At 44.3% G+C, this 16,636-nt stretch overlaps 5 protein-coding genes across 11 annotated transcripts; 3 read left to right on the top strand and 2 right to left on the bottom strand.

Moving 5' to 3' along the window:
• Positions 1 to 363: 363 nt before the first annotated feature.
• On the bottom strand, positions 364 to 3,950 carry AspRS (aspartyl-tRNA synthetase). 3 transcript variants are annotated; one of them, XM_070283403.1, is made up of 5 exons: positions 3,810 to 3,950; positions 2,714 to 2,814; positions 2,308 to 2,636; positions 1,155 to 2,179; positions 364 to 808 (listed from the first exon to the last, which is right to left on the bottom strand). In XM_070283403.1, the coding sequence occupies exons 2-5, from the start codon at positions 2,792 to 2,794 to the stop codon at positions 645 to 647; spliced, it is 1,599 nt and encodes a 532-aa protein (XP_070139504.1). In that variant the 5' UTR covers positions 2,795 to 2,814; positions 3,810 to 3,950; the 3' UTR covers positions 364 to 644. The 3 variants fall into 3 exon arrangements, with proteins under 3 accessions (XP_070139504.1, XP_017032516.1, XP_070139503.1); XM_017177027.3 differs by lacking the exon at positions 3,810 to 3,950 and adding an exon at positions 3,214 to 3,369; XM_070283402.1 differs by lacking the exon at positions 3,810 to 3,950 and adding an exon at positions 2,994 to 3,047.
• Positions 3,505 to 7,295, top strand: Nmda1 (N-methyl-D-aspartate receptor-associated protein). Of its 4 annotated transcripts, none has more exons than XM_017177028.3 (5): positions 3,505 to 3,667; positions 4,718 to 4,824; positions 5,222 to 5,550; positions 6,020 to 6,268; positions 6,328 to 7,295. In XM_017177028.3, exons 2-5 carry the CDS (start codon positions 4,785 to 4,787, stop codon positions 6,685 to 6,687), a joined length of 978 nt encoding a protein of 325 aa, XP_017032517.1. In that variant the 5' UTR covers positions 3,505 to 3,667; positions 4,718 to 4,784; the 3' UTR covers positions 6,688 to 7,295. The 4 variants fall into 4 exon arrangements, with proteins under 4 accessions (XP_017032517.1, XP_017032519.1, XP_017032520.1 ...); XM_017177030.2 differs by lacking the exon at positions 4,718 to 4,824 and adding an exon at positions 4,591 to 4,658 and having other exon boundaries at positions 3,513 to 3,667; XM_017177031.3 differs by lacking the exons at positions 3,505 to 3,667; positions 4,718 to 4,824 and adding exons at positions 3,935 to 4,068; positions 4,591 to 4,658.
• Positions 7,296 to 7,382: 87 nt separating this feature from the next.
• Positions 7,383 to 9,407, top strand: Lfg (lifeguard). Of its 2 annotated transcripts, none has more exons than XM_017177033.3 (4): positions 7,383 to 7,597; positions 8,140 to 8,246; positions 8,479 to 8,580; positions 8,766 to 9,407. In XM_017177033.3, the coding sequence occupies exons 1-4, from the start codon at positions 7,579 to 7,581 to the stop codon at positions 9,270 to 9,272; spliced, it is 735 nt and encodes a 244-aa protein (XP_017032522.1). In that variant the 5' UTR covers positions 7,383 to 7,578; the 3' UTR covers positions 9,273 to 9,407. The 2 variants fall into 2 exon arrangements, with proteins under 2 accessions (XP_017032522.1, XP_017032523.1); XM_017177034.3 differs by lacking the exon at positions 7,383 to 7,597 and adding an exon at positions 7,677 to 8,085 and having other exon boundaries at positions 8,164 to 8,246.
• Positions 9,408 to 9,539: 132 nt separating this feature from the next.
• On the top strand, positions 9,540 to 11,991 carry Balat (Beta-alanine transporter). Its single transcript, XM_017177005.2, has 4 exons — positions 9,540 to 9,759; positions 10,159 to 10,474; positions 10,533 to 11,594; positions 11,662 to 11,991. The coding sequence occupies exons 1-4, from the start codon at positions 9,647 to 9,649 to the stop codon at positions 11,989 to 11,991; spliced, it is 1,821 nt and encodes a 606-aa protein (XP_017032494.1). The 5' UTR covers positions 9,540 to 9,646.
• A 1,118-nt stretch (positions 11,992 to 13,109) lies between these two features.
• On the bottom strand, positions 13,110 to 14,779 carry bic (bicaudal). Its single transcript, XM_017177058.3, has 2 exons — positions 14,512 to 14,779; positions 13,110 to 14,440 (listed from the first exon to the last, which is right to left on the bottom strand). Exon 2 carries the CDS (start codon positions 14,438 to 14,440, stop codon positions 13,925 to 13,927), a length of 516 nt encoding a protein of 171 aa, XP_017032547.1. The 5' UTR covers positions 14,512 to 14,779; the 3' UTR covers positions 13,110 to 13,924.
• Positions 14,780 to 16,636: the final 1,857 nt, after the last annotated feature.

The following is a 16,636-nucleotide window of genomic DNA, read 5'->3' as shown; positions in this document are numbered from 1 at the left end:
TCACTATTTTATTATTTAATGTCAATTATTTGTAATTTCCCTAACCAGAGAAATATAAGGCAGCATCAGTCCAAGCAGTCATACTTTCTATATAAATTTTATTTTTTAAATATGTTGAATTTATCTATAAAATCGATCAATTTGAGTCAGACCTTTTTAATAGGTTAATAGACATGAAATTAATTTAAAAACGAATATTTTCTTAGTCAATCCAATATGGTTTCCAATGTCTATTATATATGTACATACATATGTATGTATATCCCACTATGTCCGCTTTAAAATATGCTACAGAAAATATAAAATTCTAAGATCCAAGTGCTTTCCCTTTATCTAACCAATAACCAATTAAATCAAAAACCATTATTGAAGTACAAAACATCCGCGCAATTATTTATTTTCTTGCTAATTTTCAAATTAATCTGACCCTATGCAGTCTTCTCTCGTACAGTTTTCTGATTTTTTTTTTTTTGTTGTTTAAAACAACCCGGCGCAGCATGTTAGTCTTGAGAAATAGGGGGAAAAACACATACGACTACGAAATAAAAAGAACTTGATGCTTGGAAAGTCACAGGGGAAAGTAAAACAATAGTTTCATCGAATTTAATTCACATTAAAGTTGTTTGAGTTCGGGTTGATTTAGTTTAAGGCGTTAACCGCTTGGGATCGCGGGGGAACATGGAGGTCTTGCGAATGTTGTCCAATCCCAGGTACAGCATCACCACTCGCTCCATTCCGATACCGCCGCCGGCATGAGGGGGGCATCCGTAGCGGAACGACTCGATGTATGCCGCTATCTTTGAGGTATCTGAAAAAAAAAACAATGGTAAATATTATTGCTTACAGTTATAATCAAAAGATATTGCTTCTTATCTGCTATTGAATGAGTTTTACTGATAAGATATTCACTTTAATAGTATCATTATTGTGTTTAAGTTATTGTACATTTAAAGATAGTGCGCGACTCTAGCTTACCCTAATATTGTTCTAAATAGTATTGTTAAATAAACACCAAGAAAACACTTTTTTCATAATTAATCAACTTTAGTTAAGTTTTTGAGTTAGGCAATTTTGTTAGGCTTTTGCAATGAAAATACGAAAAAAAAGAGGAGAAAAATTAAACCTTATAAGCCCCGTTCAAGAAAAACACTTACCGATGCCATGGTGCTTGGCCCGCTCCATTAAGTACTCAGGATCGTGGATGCGCTGCGCTCCGGACAGGATCTCTTCGCCGCGCATGAACATGTCGTAGGAGTTGGAGTATACGGGATTGTTCGGGTCGGGCATCGTGTAGAAGGGTCGTATCGCCAGCGGGAACTTGTCCAGGATGTAGAAATCGGTGTCGTACTTGGCCTTGACCAAACGGCCCAGCAGCTTTTCGTTGGGCGTCGACAAATCCTCCTCATCGCCAGTCTCTACACCCGCTTCGCGAAGCATGGCCACGCCCTCGGCGAACTGCAGGATCAGCGGAGGTTCCAGAAACTTGAAGGCATCCACCTTGTACTGCTGGCCCACCGACTCGATCTCACGGGCGTACTTGTCGCGCAGTCCCTTGAAAATGGCCGTAAACGTGTTACCGATCGTGTGCAGCACCTCATGGTAGTGGTACTTGAAGGCCATCTCCAGATCAAGGCCAACGAACTCGGTCAAGTGGCGATGGGTGTTGGAGTCCTCCGCCCTGAAGACGGCACCCACGGTGTACACCTTGTCGAAATCGGCAGCGATGGCCATCTGCTTGTACAGCTGCGGCGACTGCGCCAGATAGGCCGAGTCCTTGAAGTAGCTCACGGTGAACACATTGGCGCCACCCTCACTGGCCGCCGATATGATCTTGGGCGTGTGGATCTCGGTGAAGCCCTGATCGGTGAGAATGTCACGGAACAGGCGGCACACGCCCGCCTCCAGCCGGAAAATGGCCTGATTCGCCGGCGTCCTTAGGTCCAGCACTCGGTTATCCAAGCGCGTGTCCTGGTTCACGCGAATATTCAAGCCATCGACATCATCAGCGTTCTCAGGACGCGAGGCATCCTCGATTTGCAGCGGCAACTGGGCCTTGGCCTGCGAAATCACGAAAATCTGTTCAACGCACAGCTCCAGCGACTGTTCCGTGCAGGACTCGATCTTGCTGGACACCGCCACTGGCTTGGCCTGGATATCGATGATGCTCTCCTTGGGAATACTGCAAGGAGTAAGGTATTAAGTTTTAAATTTCAGAATTAAGTGTGAAAAAAGTATTTCACATTTCTGAGGGGCTATTACAGCATCTCAATGTATGTATGTAGCTTTCGCTGACGAAATCGCACTTACTTGCCCGCAAACTTGACCATCTGCTTGGATATGACGTCGCCCACGGCCAGGATGCACTGCACCGTGCTGCTCTGTTGGCGCAGGATCAGGAAGCACTGTTTGCCCTTGGCACGTGATGTATGCACCCTGCCGCGCACCCAAACGAGGTCCGCCTTGCCCACCTGGCCGCTCAGCTCATGGACGGGCACAAAGTTACGTTCGCTGCGCTTGTCCTTGGACTGGATCATCTCCGAGAGACCGTAGCGTCCGGCGGCGTGATCCTCGGCAGAATCGCCTCCTGCATTGTTGGCAGCAGCCGCCGAGGCGTTCTCAGCTTTCTGCTCCGCTTTCTTTGTGGATTAGAAGAGATAAGGTTGTTATCGCCGGTTCCAAACACGCCACGTCCTCAGATCGGAGCGGCACTCACCTTTGCGGCCTTGGCCTGCTTCTTGGCTCCCTTCTTGGAGACCTGCTCCCCGTTGGCCACATTCTCCTTGTCTTCGACCATCTTGGAATGCACGAAAACGGCTGTAAGCGGAGAGAGGAAGGGGGTATATATTTTAGTGGGGTGCCACAAAAACTAGACCGTAAACCGCACGAGTCGACGATGATAAGCAAAAGGATGGAAACTTGGACACGTTGCGTCACGCTGCTATAAATACCCCGCGGCGGATGAAGTGACCCGCTTGCGAAAAAGTGGCACTAACTTCAGTCACCCGATCTCCGCCCACGGCTCCCCATATGTCCGGGGAATACGTCACGGGGATCCGGCCGGGGGCGGTGTAGGGGTTTCTTTGTCTATGCGGCTCGTCTGGCACATAACCTAAACACGCGACACTTGTGGTGGTGCAGTGTAGGCACTGCCCACTCGCCCTCATCCTGATGTGTTAATCATTTCAATAGTGCACACAAGTGCACCCGCCTTACCACTTGGATTCTGCCCTTTTTATTCACAAACGACAAAAATTCACGCCGTGAAATCCACGGAATTCGCGTTGGTGCAGTGTGCCCGCCAGGTGTTTCGTTTAGAAAGCCAAATATGGATAAGATAAAACACACGATTCTCCCCTCCTTGGCAGCTGGTCACACTTAATAGGAATGTGCACTTTTTTTACAAAAAGCAAATACCAGTGGCTGAGAGAATTATGTTCAAAACTAACTAAACGTTTCTGTTACTTTATTTGTAAATATTTTTAAAGTTTTTTATGTTTTTTTCGCGCTCATGAAAACTCGTGAGCAAAACATCGATAGCATGCGAGCATGGCTTAATCGATTACATCTGCGCCTCCGTCCCATCTCTAGTTCGATTTTTCGGAAACAATTAACAAGAAAAACAAAAGCAATTTGTTTGTTTTTCATCGAATAAGTGCGTAATCCAGAGGTAATTATACCCGTTAAAAGGCTAATTTGGTAATTGGGGTTGCTCCGGGTCCTGCTATCACTTTTCTAATGGTGTGCTTCCCCGGTAATTTCGAGAAGCTGGCCAGCGCCGGAGTGAGTCACCGTTTTCGTCGAGTACTTACCGTGCAGCAGCACTTGTGTATGTATTATTTACGCGTGTGACTATCCCCGTACAGCTGAACCAATTTAATAGTTGCGACTAGATTAAAGCGTACAAGTTTGCGGGGTCGCCGTTGGCTGTGTTTGTATTAAACGTTGCCGGCCATTTAAAGAGCACTTCCACACCCACGGACAAAAGCTTCAAAGGCACACGTCATATTTGCCACAACAAACAAAAGTTTTTCCACCATAAAGGAAGCAAACTTTTTGGCAAACGGAAGAGTAAATACCCTTATAGAATATTTTTGTTTGTTTGTTAAAGTCCTATAAAATATTAGGCTCATTGTTATATTTTCTTAAACTCTGACTTTTCGATTCCACTTAAAATAAATACTTTTTTTCGTTATTCATTCAGTTTCCAAGAATATTATACAGTTGACTCTTAAATACATGTCAAGTGATAAGGCTTACAATTTATATTTCGTGTTCTTTTGGGATTCCTTATTCCAGAAGTCATAAATCAATTGAAACTCAGGCTCTCAGAGTGGATTGTATTGTATAAAGTAAATATAACTTTTGTTGTGGCTTCCGGTTGTCCTCTTGACTACGTCATAATAATACTCGCTGAGAAGGGTATACATAGCGAAAGTAGCTACTATAATGTGTCAAATTGATTGATAATTAAAGTGGCATGCCACACAAAAAGAGTGAAACTCAACCCAGAGTCATGCATATCCGTTTACCCACTAATTAAATTAGCCCGGAAAAACAAACGCTAATATTTTCTATTATTTCTGCTTGCAGGTAAAAATATACATTAAACTCGGTGCAACACAGACACAACCAATACCAAAGCGAGGGCAAAATGCAAGGTGAGTGCGAAGGGGCTAAGCCGAACTAATGGATCGTTTCTTGGGTCTCTACTCCACAGCAGTGTGTATCGGCAGTAGAATTCCCCAAAGAGAAAGAGCAAAAGGCAGCGAGCGAGATCTGCGATAATGTCCTGGCAAAGTGTTCCCCAGTACCCCCAATACCAAGGTTTATTCACTTGATTTTCTAAGCGAGTTGTTCTGCTTTCCGGTTGGTTTACAATAATCGCATGCTTTTGTTTGTCCCCGGGGTGTGCTGACTCGTTGAATGCTCCTCCGAGTGCCCTGGAGCGCGCCCCTTAAAATATGATTCATTATTTCATCGTTACTTTTCCCCCCACACACTTAGCGAGCTCGTAACATGTTCTGTCTTATCATGGTTGAATGTACATATTTGCGGTAGAGTACTCGTGGATGCGCGATGCTTGATAGCTCGACTCGTGAGCGAAGAGCGTCTCATTTAGATCTTACACTTCTCCGTAGCTAGAATGCTCTAGCAGAAAGTCTTGAACATACATATATCTCCGTATCAGCGTTGAACTATAGCCCCATGTCTCATCCCGCAGATCCAAACCAGCAGTACAATTACGGCGGTGGCTATCCACCTCAAGGTGGCTATGGCGGCGGAGGCTATCCGCCGCAGGGACCACCACAGGGCTATCCACCGTACGCCCAAGGAGGCGCCCAGCCCTATCCACAGGGGCCGTATGGTCAGCCCTACGGACAGGGACCACCGCCAGGCGGCTATGCTCCCCAGCCGGGTTTCATTCAGCCACCACCGTCGGCTGGTGGATACGGGGCCTACGACGATCCGGAGAGCCAGCCCAAGAACTTCTCCTTTGACGACCAGAGCATCCGTCGTGGATTCATTCGCAAGGTGTACCTGATTCTGATGGTGAGTGTCGGGGTTGTTGGGAAACTCTCTGCCCTAAATTTAGGTAGTTTACTGTTTTAGTTAATATCTTTTAAGCTTCCTCTGGGTTCGTTATTCTAATCAACTTTGAATTGTGAGAATATAAGAACTTGTTCTTTTTTTGTTAACATTTTTAAGCTTTTAGTTTCATTGTATAGCATTTGAAACCGGATATCTTGCATATTTGCGACTTGTTAACTAGAAAAACAAGATTTTTGTTTTGTTTTGTAAACATTTTTCTTGAAGAACGCTTAGTACTCTCATTTTTTAATAGTTATTAAGTAGAGTATTTAAAATTTTTTGTAATTAAGTAATGGTTTTATGAAGACAATTTATGATTTATAAAGGATAAGTTCCTCTAGTACAGGGATGAGCCAGTAGCTCCTCAGATTTATTATCTTTTCGTTTCTACGCCAACCCTAGTAACGTTTTTGCATTCCTCTCCTTGCAGGGACAACTCCTGGTCACCTTTGGAGCCGTTGCCCTGTTCGTGTTCCACCAGGGCACACAGAACTTTGCCAAGCGCAACTTATGGCTCTTTTGGGTGGCCCTGGGCGTGATGCTTGTGACCATGCTCTGCATGGCCTGCTGCGAGAGTGTGCGCCGCCAGACGCCGACCAACTTTATATTCCTGGGCTTATTCACGGCAGCTCAGTCATTCCTAATGGGAGTCTCGGCCACTAGATATGCACCGAGCGAGGTGAGTGGGCTGAGCTTTATCTTTTTCGAGTTAATTTTACATTTTCCTCTTTGCGACAGGTCCTCTTGGCGGTTGGCATTACGGCAGCGGTTTGCCTGGCCTTGACACTGTTTGCCTGGCAGACCAAGTACGATTTCACCATGATGGGCGGCGTCCTGATCGCCTGCATGGTGGTGTTCCTGATCTTCGGCATCGTGGCCATGTTCATGAAGGGCAAGATCATAACGCTTGTGTACGCCTCCATCGGGGCGCTGCTCTTCTCCGTTTACCTGATCTACGACACCCAGCTGATGATGGGCGGCGAGCACAAGTACTCGATCAGCCCCGAGGAGTACATCTTTGCGGCGCTGAACCTCTACCTGGACATCATCAACATCTTCATGTACATTCTTACTATAATCGGAGCCTCGCGCGACTAAGGCTCGCACGATTTCCGTTATGTTGTTTACCAGTTTAGGCCGGGTCAAGCTTTAGCCGGAATATGAATATTGTTGTCGCGCGTAATCTCATCGGTATTTACACCTTTTGCCCCCCGAAGTGAAGGCAATCTCTTCAAACTAACGAATTACTCAAATTACTTACGATCTATATCTCTATTTCGCGTTGTGTTTTTGTCTGATTCCGGTGTTTCCTTCTAGTTCTAAATGTCAGTTAAGGTGAGGCGAACTTACTTGCTTTTCGTTATGTATTTTGTATTACTGCTTAAGTTGAGGGCACTGTGTTAACTGGATGATGTTCTTCAAAATTCCCCAAAAAACAAAAAACAAAATTATAATAATATATATATATGTATACCAAATGATATGCCATTCAGATACACAAAACCACAACCAACAATAAATAGTCACGTATAAACATATATATTTATGTGGGATATATTAAAGCAACCCGGCTTGCCGTTGTTATGTAAAAACGAATTAAAACTGTCTGTAATCCGCGCGGAATCCCGAATCAAGGACCGAACATTGTAAACTAAGCAGCGACACTGAGTTTAAAGTCACACAATAAAGCGCATCTATTTATTAAAGCCACAGAGCCCAGGCATTGTGGGGCTTCTCTCTGCCAGCCGGGTAAGTTCCAACCAGATGCAACTTTAGTCTGCAAGAGGAGAGCATAGCCGGCGGTTGGATTACTTCTACACCTTTATCGAGAATACCTTTTCGCTTTATCACTGGAAGTCACCGAATCACCGAGTTTACTTTGTTATCTTCGGCAGTCGGGCCAAGTTGCCACAGAGTTACGGCGTGTTTTAGTTTTCGGGTTGACCTATTCAGTAGCTCGTGTGAATTCCAGCAAGGCGTAGCCATAAAATGTATCACTACCAGCAAGGCAAGTACGGGCTAAGCCCAATCGAAGGAGTTGTTGGCAGGCAAATTGCTTTCAGATAAGATATATCCACTGTAATATAAACCTGACTGCAGTGGGAAGAACACTAAACGAGTTACTCAAATCTCCATGTATTGGCCCAATTGCACCCGATAAGACAGGCCGGGGATGGTTCTCTGTGTGCTTCCGTGATTCACTTTACCATTTCATGGGAGAGTGTATTGAACACTGCTGCCTGTGGCGTGGTGATATCAGTTACTCACCCAGACACATACATCAATTCCCCTTATCTGGAGCCAGTGTGGTGAGTGGTCTGTGATAAGCGCGTTGCGGCTAATCTGGAATCGTCGTCGGCCATATGTGAACACCTGGAAAGGGTTCGCCATTAAGCTGAACCACTCGCACGTAGCCGGCGGCAGAGAGAGCTCTTCTTTATTGTTAGTTAGTCACAGCGATTAAGGCCATGAGCAGCGCCAACCATTTCCAGTACGGTTAGTCACGTCATTAACTCCTCTATTTCCTTGATCTGTCCTCCAACCACACAGGCGATGAAACGGGCGCATATACAGATGCGGAGGCGGACAAGAGCTTCGCCTTCGATGACCAGAGCATCCGGAAGGGATTCATTCGGAAGGTCTACCTGATATTGATGGTGAGTGGATAGATATCGCTTGGAATTGGTCATCAATATTGGTTTTTCTTTAAGTAAATGAGGTTTTCTATCTCAGTGGTTAAAATATGAATATGACTGTTAAATAAGTTTTATTCAGTTTACTGCCTTCTATTTATCTTCTTTATTCATTCAAGATTTTTAATTATAAATGTATACTTATTAATTTTCTTGTAATCTATAATCTATAATCACTTTCATTTTCTATTTTTAGTGCCAGTTGCTGATCACTTTCGGCTTCGTTTGTGTGTTTACCTTCTCGAAAGCTTCCCAGGAATGGGTGCAAAAGAATCCAGCCCTTCTATGGATTGCTTTGGTAAGTTTTTTAATAGTTCCAGGTAATTTTTGAATCATATAAATTGGTATTAAGCTACCAATAATTTATAACTTAGGCGATATCAAAAGCTTCCATTATGTATGTGCTAAATATATGGTCTTCTTAGCTATCACAAGCTCCCGAACATTTTCCTAACCCATTTAAATTCTCTTTTAATTTTCCAGGCCGTTCTCATTGTGACCATGATTTGCATGGCCTGCTGCGAGAGCGTACGCCGGAAGACGCCACTGAACTTCATTTTCCTGTTCCTGTTCACACTCGCCGAGTCCTTCCTCCTGGGCATGATCGCCGGCCAGTACGAGGCGGATGAGGTGCTCATTGCAGTGGGCATTACGGCAGCGGTGGCTCTTGGCCTCACTCTGTTCGCCCTGCAGACCAAATGGGACTTCACCATGTGCGGCGGAGTGCTGGTGGCCTGCCTTGTGGTCTTCATCATCTTTGGAATAATCGCCATCTTCATTCCGGGCAAGGTGTTTGCTCTGCTCTACGCCTCTCTGGGAGCGCTGCTCTTCTCCATTTATCTGGTGTACGACACCCAGCTAATGCTGGGCGGCAACCACAAGTACTCCATCAGTCCTGAGGAGTATATCTTCGCGGCTCTGAACCTCTACCTGGATATTGTCAACATCTTCATGTACATACTAACCATTATTGGACTGTCCCGCAGTTAGACGGTGTCGCGCCGGTCTTCCATAGTTTCCATTGCACCTCTAGAGATATGTAATTTAATTTTATACCATTGTCCAGTGTTTAGATCCCAATGCCACCTTGGCCACCAAGAAATACAGACCGACTAGCTAACCCTCCGCAGAGCTCGAGAGCTCGCTTTGATTTGGGTCTGCGATCTGGGAGTGGGACGGGATTTGGGGCGCTGCTCAACTAGTTCGAACCTTGTCCACGCCGCGGTGTCCAATTAATTAATGTACACGAGAGCCGTAATGTAATTATGTCCAATCAGCCCCTGCCGTGCCGCTAGTTCCTGGACTACAGCTGGAAGTGGACAAGGTGATCGTCAGTTGTGCGAATCTCTAACTGGCGGGCGGACATGGATTTTGACGAGGTGCTACGGGAGGTGGGCTCCTTTGGCCTCTATCAGAAGTTTATCATCTGTTCTGTTCTACTGCCGGCAGCCCTGCCCTGTGCCTTTCACGCCTATAGGTGGGTCTCCTTCTATAAGAGTTTCGGGCTTTTTTATAATGGTTTTCCTAATGAGCTTGAACTTTTTTCAATGGTATTACGAGAGAGTTTTATGGAAAGACATCCCACAGGGTTTCAGGAGCTAAGGGGATAAGATGTATTTCAGGATCTTTTCATAACCGAGATCATATTTAATCCCAAAAGGTCTTACAAACACCATCTTAATTTAAATAAAATTTATGGCAAGGTCCATGGTGCCTTAAAAACCATATTTGAATTTAAATGTCCAAGTTAATTAATTTCAGACCCAAAGGTTCGATTTCCATTTCATTTCTTTAAGCACTTAGAAAATGAAATAGTTCAAGTAACGAATGCTTATGTAATAATTGAAACCCTTAATCATATAACGGGACATTTCAGCCAGTTATTCATAGCTGCCACGCCGCAGCACTGGTGTCGGGTTCCCGAGCTGGAGCCCTGGAACCAGGATTATGTCCAGCTGGTGAAGAATCTCAGCATTCCGCGCAATCGTCACGGCGGCTTTGCCGAATGCTCCATGTATGCGAGGAACTACAGCGATATTGTGCGCTTTCTGGAGTATCGTCCGCCACCGGACTTGATGCGACAGCAGGCCGAGGACCTGCTGAGGCATCAGCCAGACCCGGCGCGTGTGGTGCCCTGCCAGCATGGCTGGCACTACGACCGGTCAATATATTCCAGTACTGTGGTGCAGGAGGTGGGTTTCCGTGCCTTTTGTTAAGAATTTGTTTAATACTGACACTTTGTCCTTACAGTGGAACCTGGTGTGCGACCGCAGTTTCCTAGTCACCCTGGCTCTGGTTGTGTTCGGTGTGGGCGGCCTCTTGGGCAACTATGTGTTCGGTTATCTGGTGGATCTGTGGGGCAGACGTCCCTCCTTTTACGCCTATCTGCTTCTAGAGATCACTGCCTGTGCGGCGAGTGCCTTCGCCTGGAACTATTACACCTGGCTCGGCCTGCGGTTTGTGGTGGGCCTGACGGTACCCGCGATCCTGGCCAGTCCCTATGTCCTGGCCATCGAGCTGGTGGGTCCAGAGAGAAGGGTCTTTTGCACGATCGTCTCGAATATCGCCTATTCCCTTGGCTTGGTGGTGTTGGCCGGTGTTATCTACGTCGTCCGGGACTGGAGGGAGCTCAGCTTGGCGGTGTCCATGCCCCTGTTGATGCTCTTCTCTTGTTTTTTTCTTCTGCCGGAATCGCCGCGATGGCTGATGGCGGTAGGGAAGACTAGGAGGGCCATGAAAATCCTCAAGGTAATGGCCAGAGTGAATGGCGTTCGGGTGAACCGTGACTTCGTGGAGCGACTGCAGCGAAAGTTGGCCACCACCAGGGCAGCCGAGACGGAGTCAGCGTCCAGTGTACACTACGGCATCCTGGACTTGTTCCGCGGACCCAATATGCGCCGGAAGACCCTCATCATCACTCTTATTTGGTTTGCCAACACCAGTGTCTATGTGGGATTGAGCTACTATGCTCCCGCCCTCGGTGGCGATGAGATCTGGAACTTCTTTCTGGCCGGGGCGGTGGAGCTGCCCACGTATTTGCTCCTGTGGCCGGGACTGAGCTACTTTGGCCGCCGCTGGATACTCTTCATCTCGATGCTCGTGGGCGGAGTGGCCTGTGTGGCCACCTTCCTCTATCCAAGCATCACCCTGCTGCTGTACTGTGTGGGCAAGATGGGCATCAGCTCGTCCTTTGTGGTCCTGCCGCTGCTGGCATCAGAGCTCTATCCGACAGTGGTGCGGGGCCTGGGCATGAGCTTCAGCTCCGTGGTGGCAATGGTGGGACCTATAGTGATTCCCATGATTAACCATATGGTGAGTGTTGCGGGAATCTGCTTGACTGTTTATAATAATAATGGAAGATATACGTATTTATTCGTAGGGCCAACAAATGCTTGTGCTGCCTCTGATCGTGATGGGGGCCTTGCTGATCCTGGGAGGATTCGCCAGTCTTCTGCTGCCGGAGACCCGCAACCGGAACCTGCCGCAGACTTTGGACGAGGGCGAGGCGGTGCCTCTAAGCTTCCTGCTCTGCTGCTGCGTGGAAAGCGAGCGAAGGCAAAAGACACCACAGATCCGGGTGAATCCCCAGAAAAAAACCATTCCAGAGACGGGAGCACAGGTGTTTCATCGAGTGGACACTCCAATCTCTAATCGTGTCGCCTGTAAGGTGGTTTGTAGCATATGTAAAAAGGAAATTCCTACGCTCTAGTCAATCCAAATAACAATTCGTTTAAAGATAACAGCAAAAAGTTTAAGTGTATTTAAAGTTTGTGGTTTTTGTGGCAGGAAATGGCTGGAATGAAAATAAATAATTGTATGTAAACTAGTAGCTAGAGCTTAATCTGTTAATTTGGTATTATCTTAAAATGTTTATATTTTATAGCCTTTTCAATTTTTGTATTGCAACGGAAATTTTTAAGAGAAAGTGCTAGCTATCGTTTTCCAGCACTGAAAAGTTATCGATTTATACAAAACAATACGCATTAAATTCTTTAAAAAATATGCAGATTTATAAATCTTTTAACATTTGTATGCTAAATGCTTTCTTAAACTCCCAGCCGAGTACACCCTGTACTAAGTTATAATCCATTAAGACCAATATGTACTGTATTTATTAGAACCATTTTCAGCAAGTTGGCAGTCCTACCGGCAAATTCAAACCGCGGCAATAAAGGGGAAGTAAAAGTAAATAAATAACCAATACAAACATGAATTAAACTGGCATGTTTTTCAAGCTCTAATAAGACCTCGTTACTACACCAGTTTTTGTGTGTGTAGATTTGCATCGGCCTTAATACGTTTTTATGGTTCGGTGAACGCTGATAAGAACTTAGGTTCGCCAACCGCAATCAGCAAACATTGAAATGGAAACTTCAAGAAACATTCCGGCTATACTAGCCCTGCCTCTGCCTCCCCTTGATCAACAACCTGAAAATTGGCAATTTAAGGCAAATTTAAATGGTGACTCATTTGGAGAATTTTGAAACCAAAACATACCCACACTAGCATAGGAACGCTCCACCACCAAAAATTCACACAACACAAATGCCGGGTGTCAGCTTTTACCTTTGCCTTTTGGCCAGAACCCCGGAAAACACCTGAGGCGGCTTCGATTCCACTGGGCCGTGTTTCTTAGTCTTAAGCAGACAGCTGCCGAATTTCAATGTCAACAAGTTTCGACTGCCGCGTGCTTTTCGTAGCCACCTCCCTCCCTTTCCCACCTATTGAGCGTTGCCAGGCACACACACACATACACATGTCTGTTATGCAAGAAAAAAATAAATGTAGTAAATGCCCAAAATAAATGAGATAAATATGGAATTGATATATGTTTTTACAGTTCTTTTAATGTATGCAATGATGGCCTAAAAAAATAGTTTACAAATTATAATAAAAGTTTTCAACAATTTTGGTATCATTAAATTGAAATAATTGGCGACTGCACATTGTTTACGTTTCGAACTGTGGAGGCGGAGCGGAGTGGTGTGCGTGTGGGGGTTACAATTGGATTGAAAGTGGAACGGGAATTTGGGAATTATAGCTAAAAATACATTCCTTCTTCTCTACATTCCCGTCCTCCTGGCAATGACTTCTTCTGGAGTGTCTGCGTTGCGTCCCCTGATCACTGTTCCTCCTGTGTTCTTCGTCTTCTTCCGTAAAAGTGTTTGTATATATAGTTTCTATGAATGAGCGCAGTGTGTGTGGGTGTTTTGGGAGAAATTAGTAGTGGATTTGGATTCCAATATTGGATTAAGGAAACGTGCTTTAATCGCTTTGGAAAATACATTTTGATCGCTTCCAAACTATGACTATTAGATTAGGTCTGAAGGTTCCCTTAGTACGTTACATATTATGGTAAGGTATTATGTGTAGGTGTTGCTTCTGTTCAGCGCTCGCTCGGATGCCTTTATTTTGTTGTTTTTTTTTTTTCTTTTTAGTGTATAGTGTGTAGCATGACCCCCAAAAAAGAGGCGGAGGACGGCGAAGGACAGGCCTATTCCAGCGACAAACCGCGCGCGTTGTAGGTCGTGTGTTGTGGTTGTCCGGCATGCCCTGTATACCTGCCTGCCCCTCCGCTCCTCCACCTGGTGTGTTTGTATGTGTTCGGTGTTAATGTATGTATGTGGTGTGATTCCTTCCTCTTAGGCGGAAGCCGCCACCTCGCCGTCAGCAGGGGCAGCAGCCTTCGTGCCGGCAATGGCAACCTCCTCGAAGTTCTCCACCAGATCGGGCACATCATCGTCACCGGCATCGGCACCAGCAGAACCGGCTGCGCCGCCGGCAGCGCTCTTATTGGCGATCTCGGTGGCCAGCTTCTTCAGCTGATTGATGTCCTGGGGCCCCAGTTGCGTGAGGATGCCAGGCACCATCTCCGTGATCGTCTTGTTCTCACCGTGGCCGGTGATGGCGAACGTGTTCGTCGGCAGAGAGGCCTGCGCCTTCGGGTTGTTGAAGTGGATGACGGTGCCATCGTTCTTGATGATGTTCACCTCCTCGATGCCGGGGATTGTGTTCACCGACAGCTTCTTCAGCGACGACTGCAACTTCTTGTCGTCGGTGGCGGGCGTGGAGTGGACAATCTTCTTCTTGCGACGGGGGGTGCCCTTGCCGCCAATGCGCACCTGCGCTTGCAACTTCTTCAACTTCTCCGGATTCATCTGGGGGACGCCGGCGGCGATAGAATGCACTTGTTAATCAACGCAAAAACCCTGTTTTTTTCGCTACTCACTTTGATTCAATTACAATTTAGCACAGAGCCTAGCCCGAAAACACGTGCGACCAGTTGTAGTGAAATGTCAAAAAGAAATCGCCATGATAAAAATGGCAAAGCAGTATGTATATGCGAGTAGTGCTGGTTAGTGGTACTGCTTGCGAGTGTTGCCTATCGATAGGTCACGAGGGATGCTGGAAAAGCTCTCAAACGGTGTTTTTTTGGCACAAAAATATATATAAATTCTTTTAAAAATAGTTGAATGTAATTTTTTTTATAATTAAAGTCTCTTCTGAGTAATAATTTTGTTTTCACCACTTTCGACAGTTTTCCCCACGCCTACTAAACACTGACTGACAGTGTTGTTAAGCTTGTGTTTGACAGCCACTCTTTTGATAAATTTAATTCTTTGCAGCTGTGTAAATTAGTGATTATGATTTTAAAGGATTATTAAATGAACTAGTTTTAAATGAAATCATTATGACCTTTGTTTTACTATTTGCGACTATCTAAATAAAGATAGAGGTTCCACCAGCAGGAGCTCTACTGGAGCCTTAAAACCGCAGAAACCTCTACAGCCCACAGGAATTAAGTCATTTACTGAATAAGCAGACGCTTTACAAATTTGGAGCTGTAAAGAATGATACCACTGGCGATTACGAAAAAGAAAGCAGAGGCCCAGAGGCTCCTGTATCCAAAGAGGCAAAGCTGGCCGCCAGAGCATCAGGCCAGTTCCAACCCTCGAATTGGGTTCCATCAACAATTTGTCGCATTCTGAAAAATGATTTTCCTCTTTGTGGCAAAGAACATAAAGATCTAGCACAAGTTCAATAACTTGGTTTAATTTGTTCCACAGCGGGAAATAAATTAAATTTGTGTTTTTGGTTTGTTTACATTTTTTCGATAGTGATGGCAAAATGTTTCGTGCAGTCAGACGTCAGAGCTATCGAAATATCGATATTTGCGAGATCGAAATAAAAAGTATCGCATAAAATTCAATTTGTCTTTTGTTGTTGCCGCTTTATCAGCTGTTTCATACATTTAAAACTATTTAAACTATAACGAAAAAGGAATATATTTTGTAAAACAAAAGTCTTTCTACAGTTTTACTATTTATTTATTCTTTTATATTGCCTGGTAATACTATTTTAGGAAAATAATAACGGCATTTTTTAAAAAGTTTTGCCAGTGAATAAACAAATATTTAATTAAACTATATTAATAAGAAGTGTTTAATTAAAATGCTCCATACGTCTGTTAATACTTTTTAAAGTTCAACATTACAAGTGTCCCAACACTTTAGTTGCACTGTACATACATACATATGTAGCTAATCCGACCATAATTCCGCTCTGCAGTAAAAGGAATGCTTAATAATAAAATAAGGATTAAGATCAGGACCCAGACAAATTTTCAAAAAACTGGAAACATTTATAACCATGGTTAACTGCAGTTGGTGCTTTATTGGGATATATTCTTGATCAGCCTCAACAGCCGAGCCGATCTAAACGTGTACGTTTCTTCGCAAATTAGTTTCTCAGTTTAGGAGCTATGTATGTATCTAAATGAAGCTTTTCAAATATTCTCTCAACGGTTAACTATATATATCATAAAGTGCCATAGGAATTGTAGGGAAATTAATAAGAAAGAAAAATTACGACGTAGATTATTTTTAACAAATTTTAGTCTACTAAAATTTCAGGTCCTTTTTTATTATTTCTAAATTTTGGTTTTAATTGTATGCAAATCGGATGGCTTTAACAGTTAGCTGCTATATGAACGACAGCTAAAAGTAAAGGAAAATGCAAAACTGTAACCTTAAAAAGTATATTTTTATAATATTAATAGGTAAATTTAATAAAAGTTTACATTTCTTTCCTTCGTTATTAATATTATTGTAGATTTTGTAACTCTTAGATATAGTTATTTTGTACGATTTAAAATTGAGTTTGATCACTATGTTATAGGTTTTTATCCAAGGTCGTTTGTTTCCTTTCTCGTTTTGAATCCTTTCAACACATAAAATTTTCTTTTAAATCCATATTATCCTTTTAAGCTTATATTATTTGGCGGTAAATTTACCTTCCTCATCACAATATGAATCTATTGCCATTTGTAATTTCAATATAACAAATACTTACCA

This window comes from Drosophila kikkawai, chromosome 2L (genome assembly GCF_030179895.1).
Source record: "Drosophila kikkawai strain 14028-0561.14 chromosome 2L, DkikHiC1v2, whole genome shotgun sequence".
In the NCBI taxonomy this organism is placed as follows: Eukaryota; Metazoa; Arthropoda; class Insecta; order Diptera; family Drosophilidae; genus Drosophila; species Drosophila kikkawai.
Note: the sequence above shows the minus strand (reverse complement) of the source record. Positions and strands in the feature narration are given on the sequence as shown.

What these genes read in the sequence shown, in the direction of transcription:
- AspRS (XM_070283403.1), bottom strand. Translation starts at nt 2,794, where the DNA reads ATGGTCGAAGACAAGGAGAATGTGGCCAACGGGGAGCAGGTCTCCAAG. An exon ending in AGCAGGCCAAGGCCGCAAAG is followed by an intron (nt 2,637 to 2,713) that starts GTGAGTGCCGCT and finishes TAATCCACAAAG; the next exon opens with AAAGCGGAGCAGAAAGCTGA. An exon ending in ATGGTCAAGTTTGCGGGCAA is followed by an intron (nt 2,180 to 2,307) that starts GTAAGTGCGATT and finishes TACTCCTTGCAG; the next exon opens with TATTCCCAAGGAGAGCATCA.
- Nmda1 (XM_017177028.3), top strand. Translation starts at nt 4,785, where the DNA reads ATGTCCTGGCAAAGTGTTCCCCAGTACCCCCAATACCAAG. An exon ending in CCAGTACCCCCAATACCAAG is followed by an intron (nt 4,825 to 5,221) that starts GTTTATTCACTT and finishes CTCATCCCGCAG; the next exon opens with ATCCAAACCAGCAGTACAAT. An exon ending in CTAGATATGCACCGAGCGAG is followed by an intron (nt 6,269 to 6,327) that starts GTGAGTGGGCTG and finishes TCTTTGCGACAG; the next exon opens with GTCCTCTTGGCGGTTGGCAT.
- Lfg (XM_017177033.3), top strand. An exon ending in AGGTCTACCTGATATTGATG is followed by an intron (nt 8,247 to 8,478) that starts GTGAGTGGATAG and finishes TTCTATTTTTAG; the next exon opens with TGCCAGTTGCTGATCACTTT. An exon ending in CCCTTCTATGGATTGCTTTG is followed by an intron (nt 8,581 to 8,765) that starts GTAAGTTTTTTA and finishes TTAATTTTCCAG; the next exon opens with GCCGTTCTCATTGTGACCAT.
- Balat (XM_017177005.2), top strand. Translation starts at nt 9,647, where the DNA reads ATGGATTTTGACGAGGTGCTACGGGAGGTGGGCTCCTTTGGCCTCTAT. An exon ending in TGTGCCTTTCACGCCTATAG is followed by an intron (nt 9,760 to 10,158) that starts GTGGGTCTCCTT and finishes GGGACATTTCAG; the next exon opens with CCAGTTATTCATAGCTGCCA. An exon ending in CCAGTACTGTGGTGCAGGAG is followed by an intron (nt 10,475 to 10,532) that starts GTGGGTTTCCGT and finishes TTGTCCTTACAG; the next exon opens with TGGAACCTGGTGTGCGACCG.
- bic (XM_017177058.3), bottom strand. Translation starts at nt 14,440, where the DNA reads ATGAATCCGGAGAAGTTGAAGAAGTTGCAAGCGCAGGTGCGCATTGGC.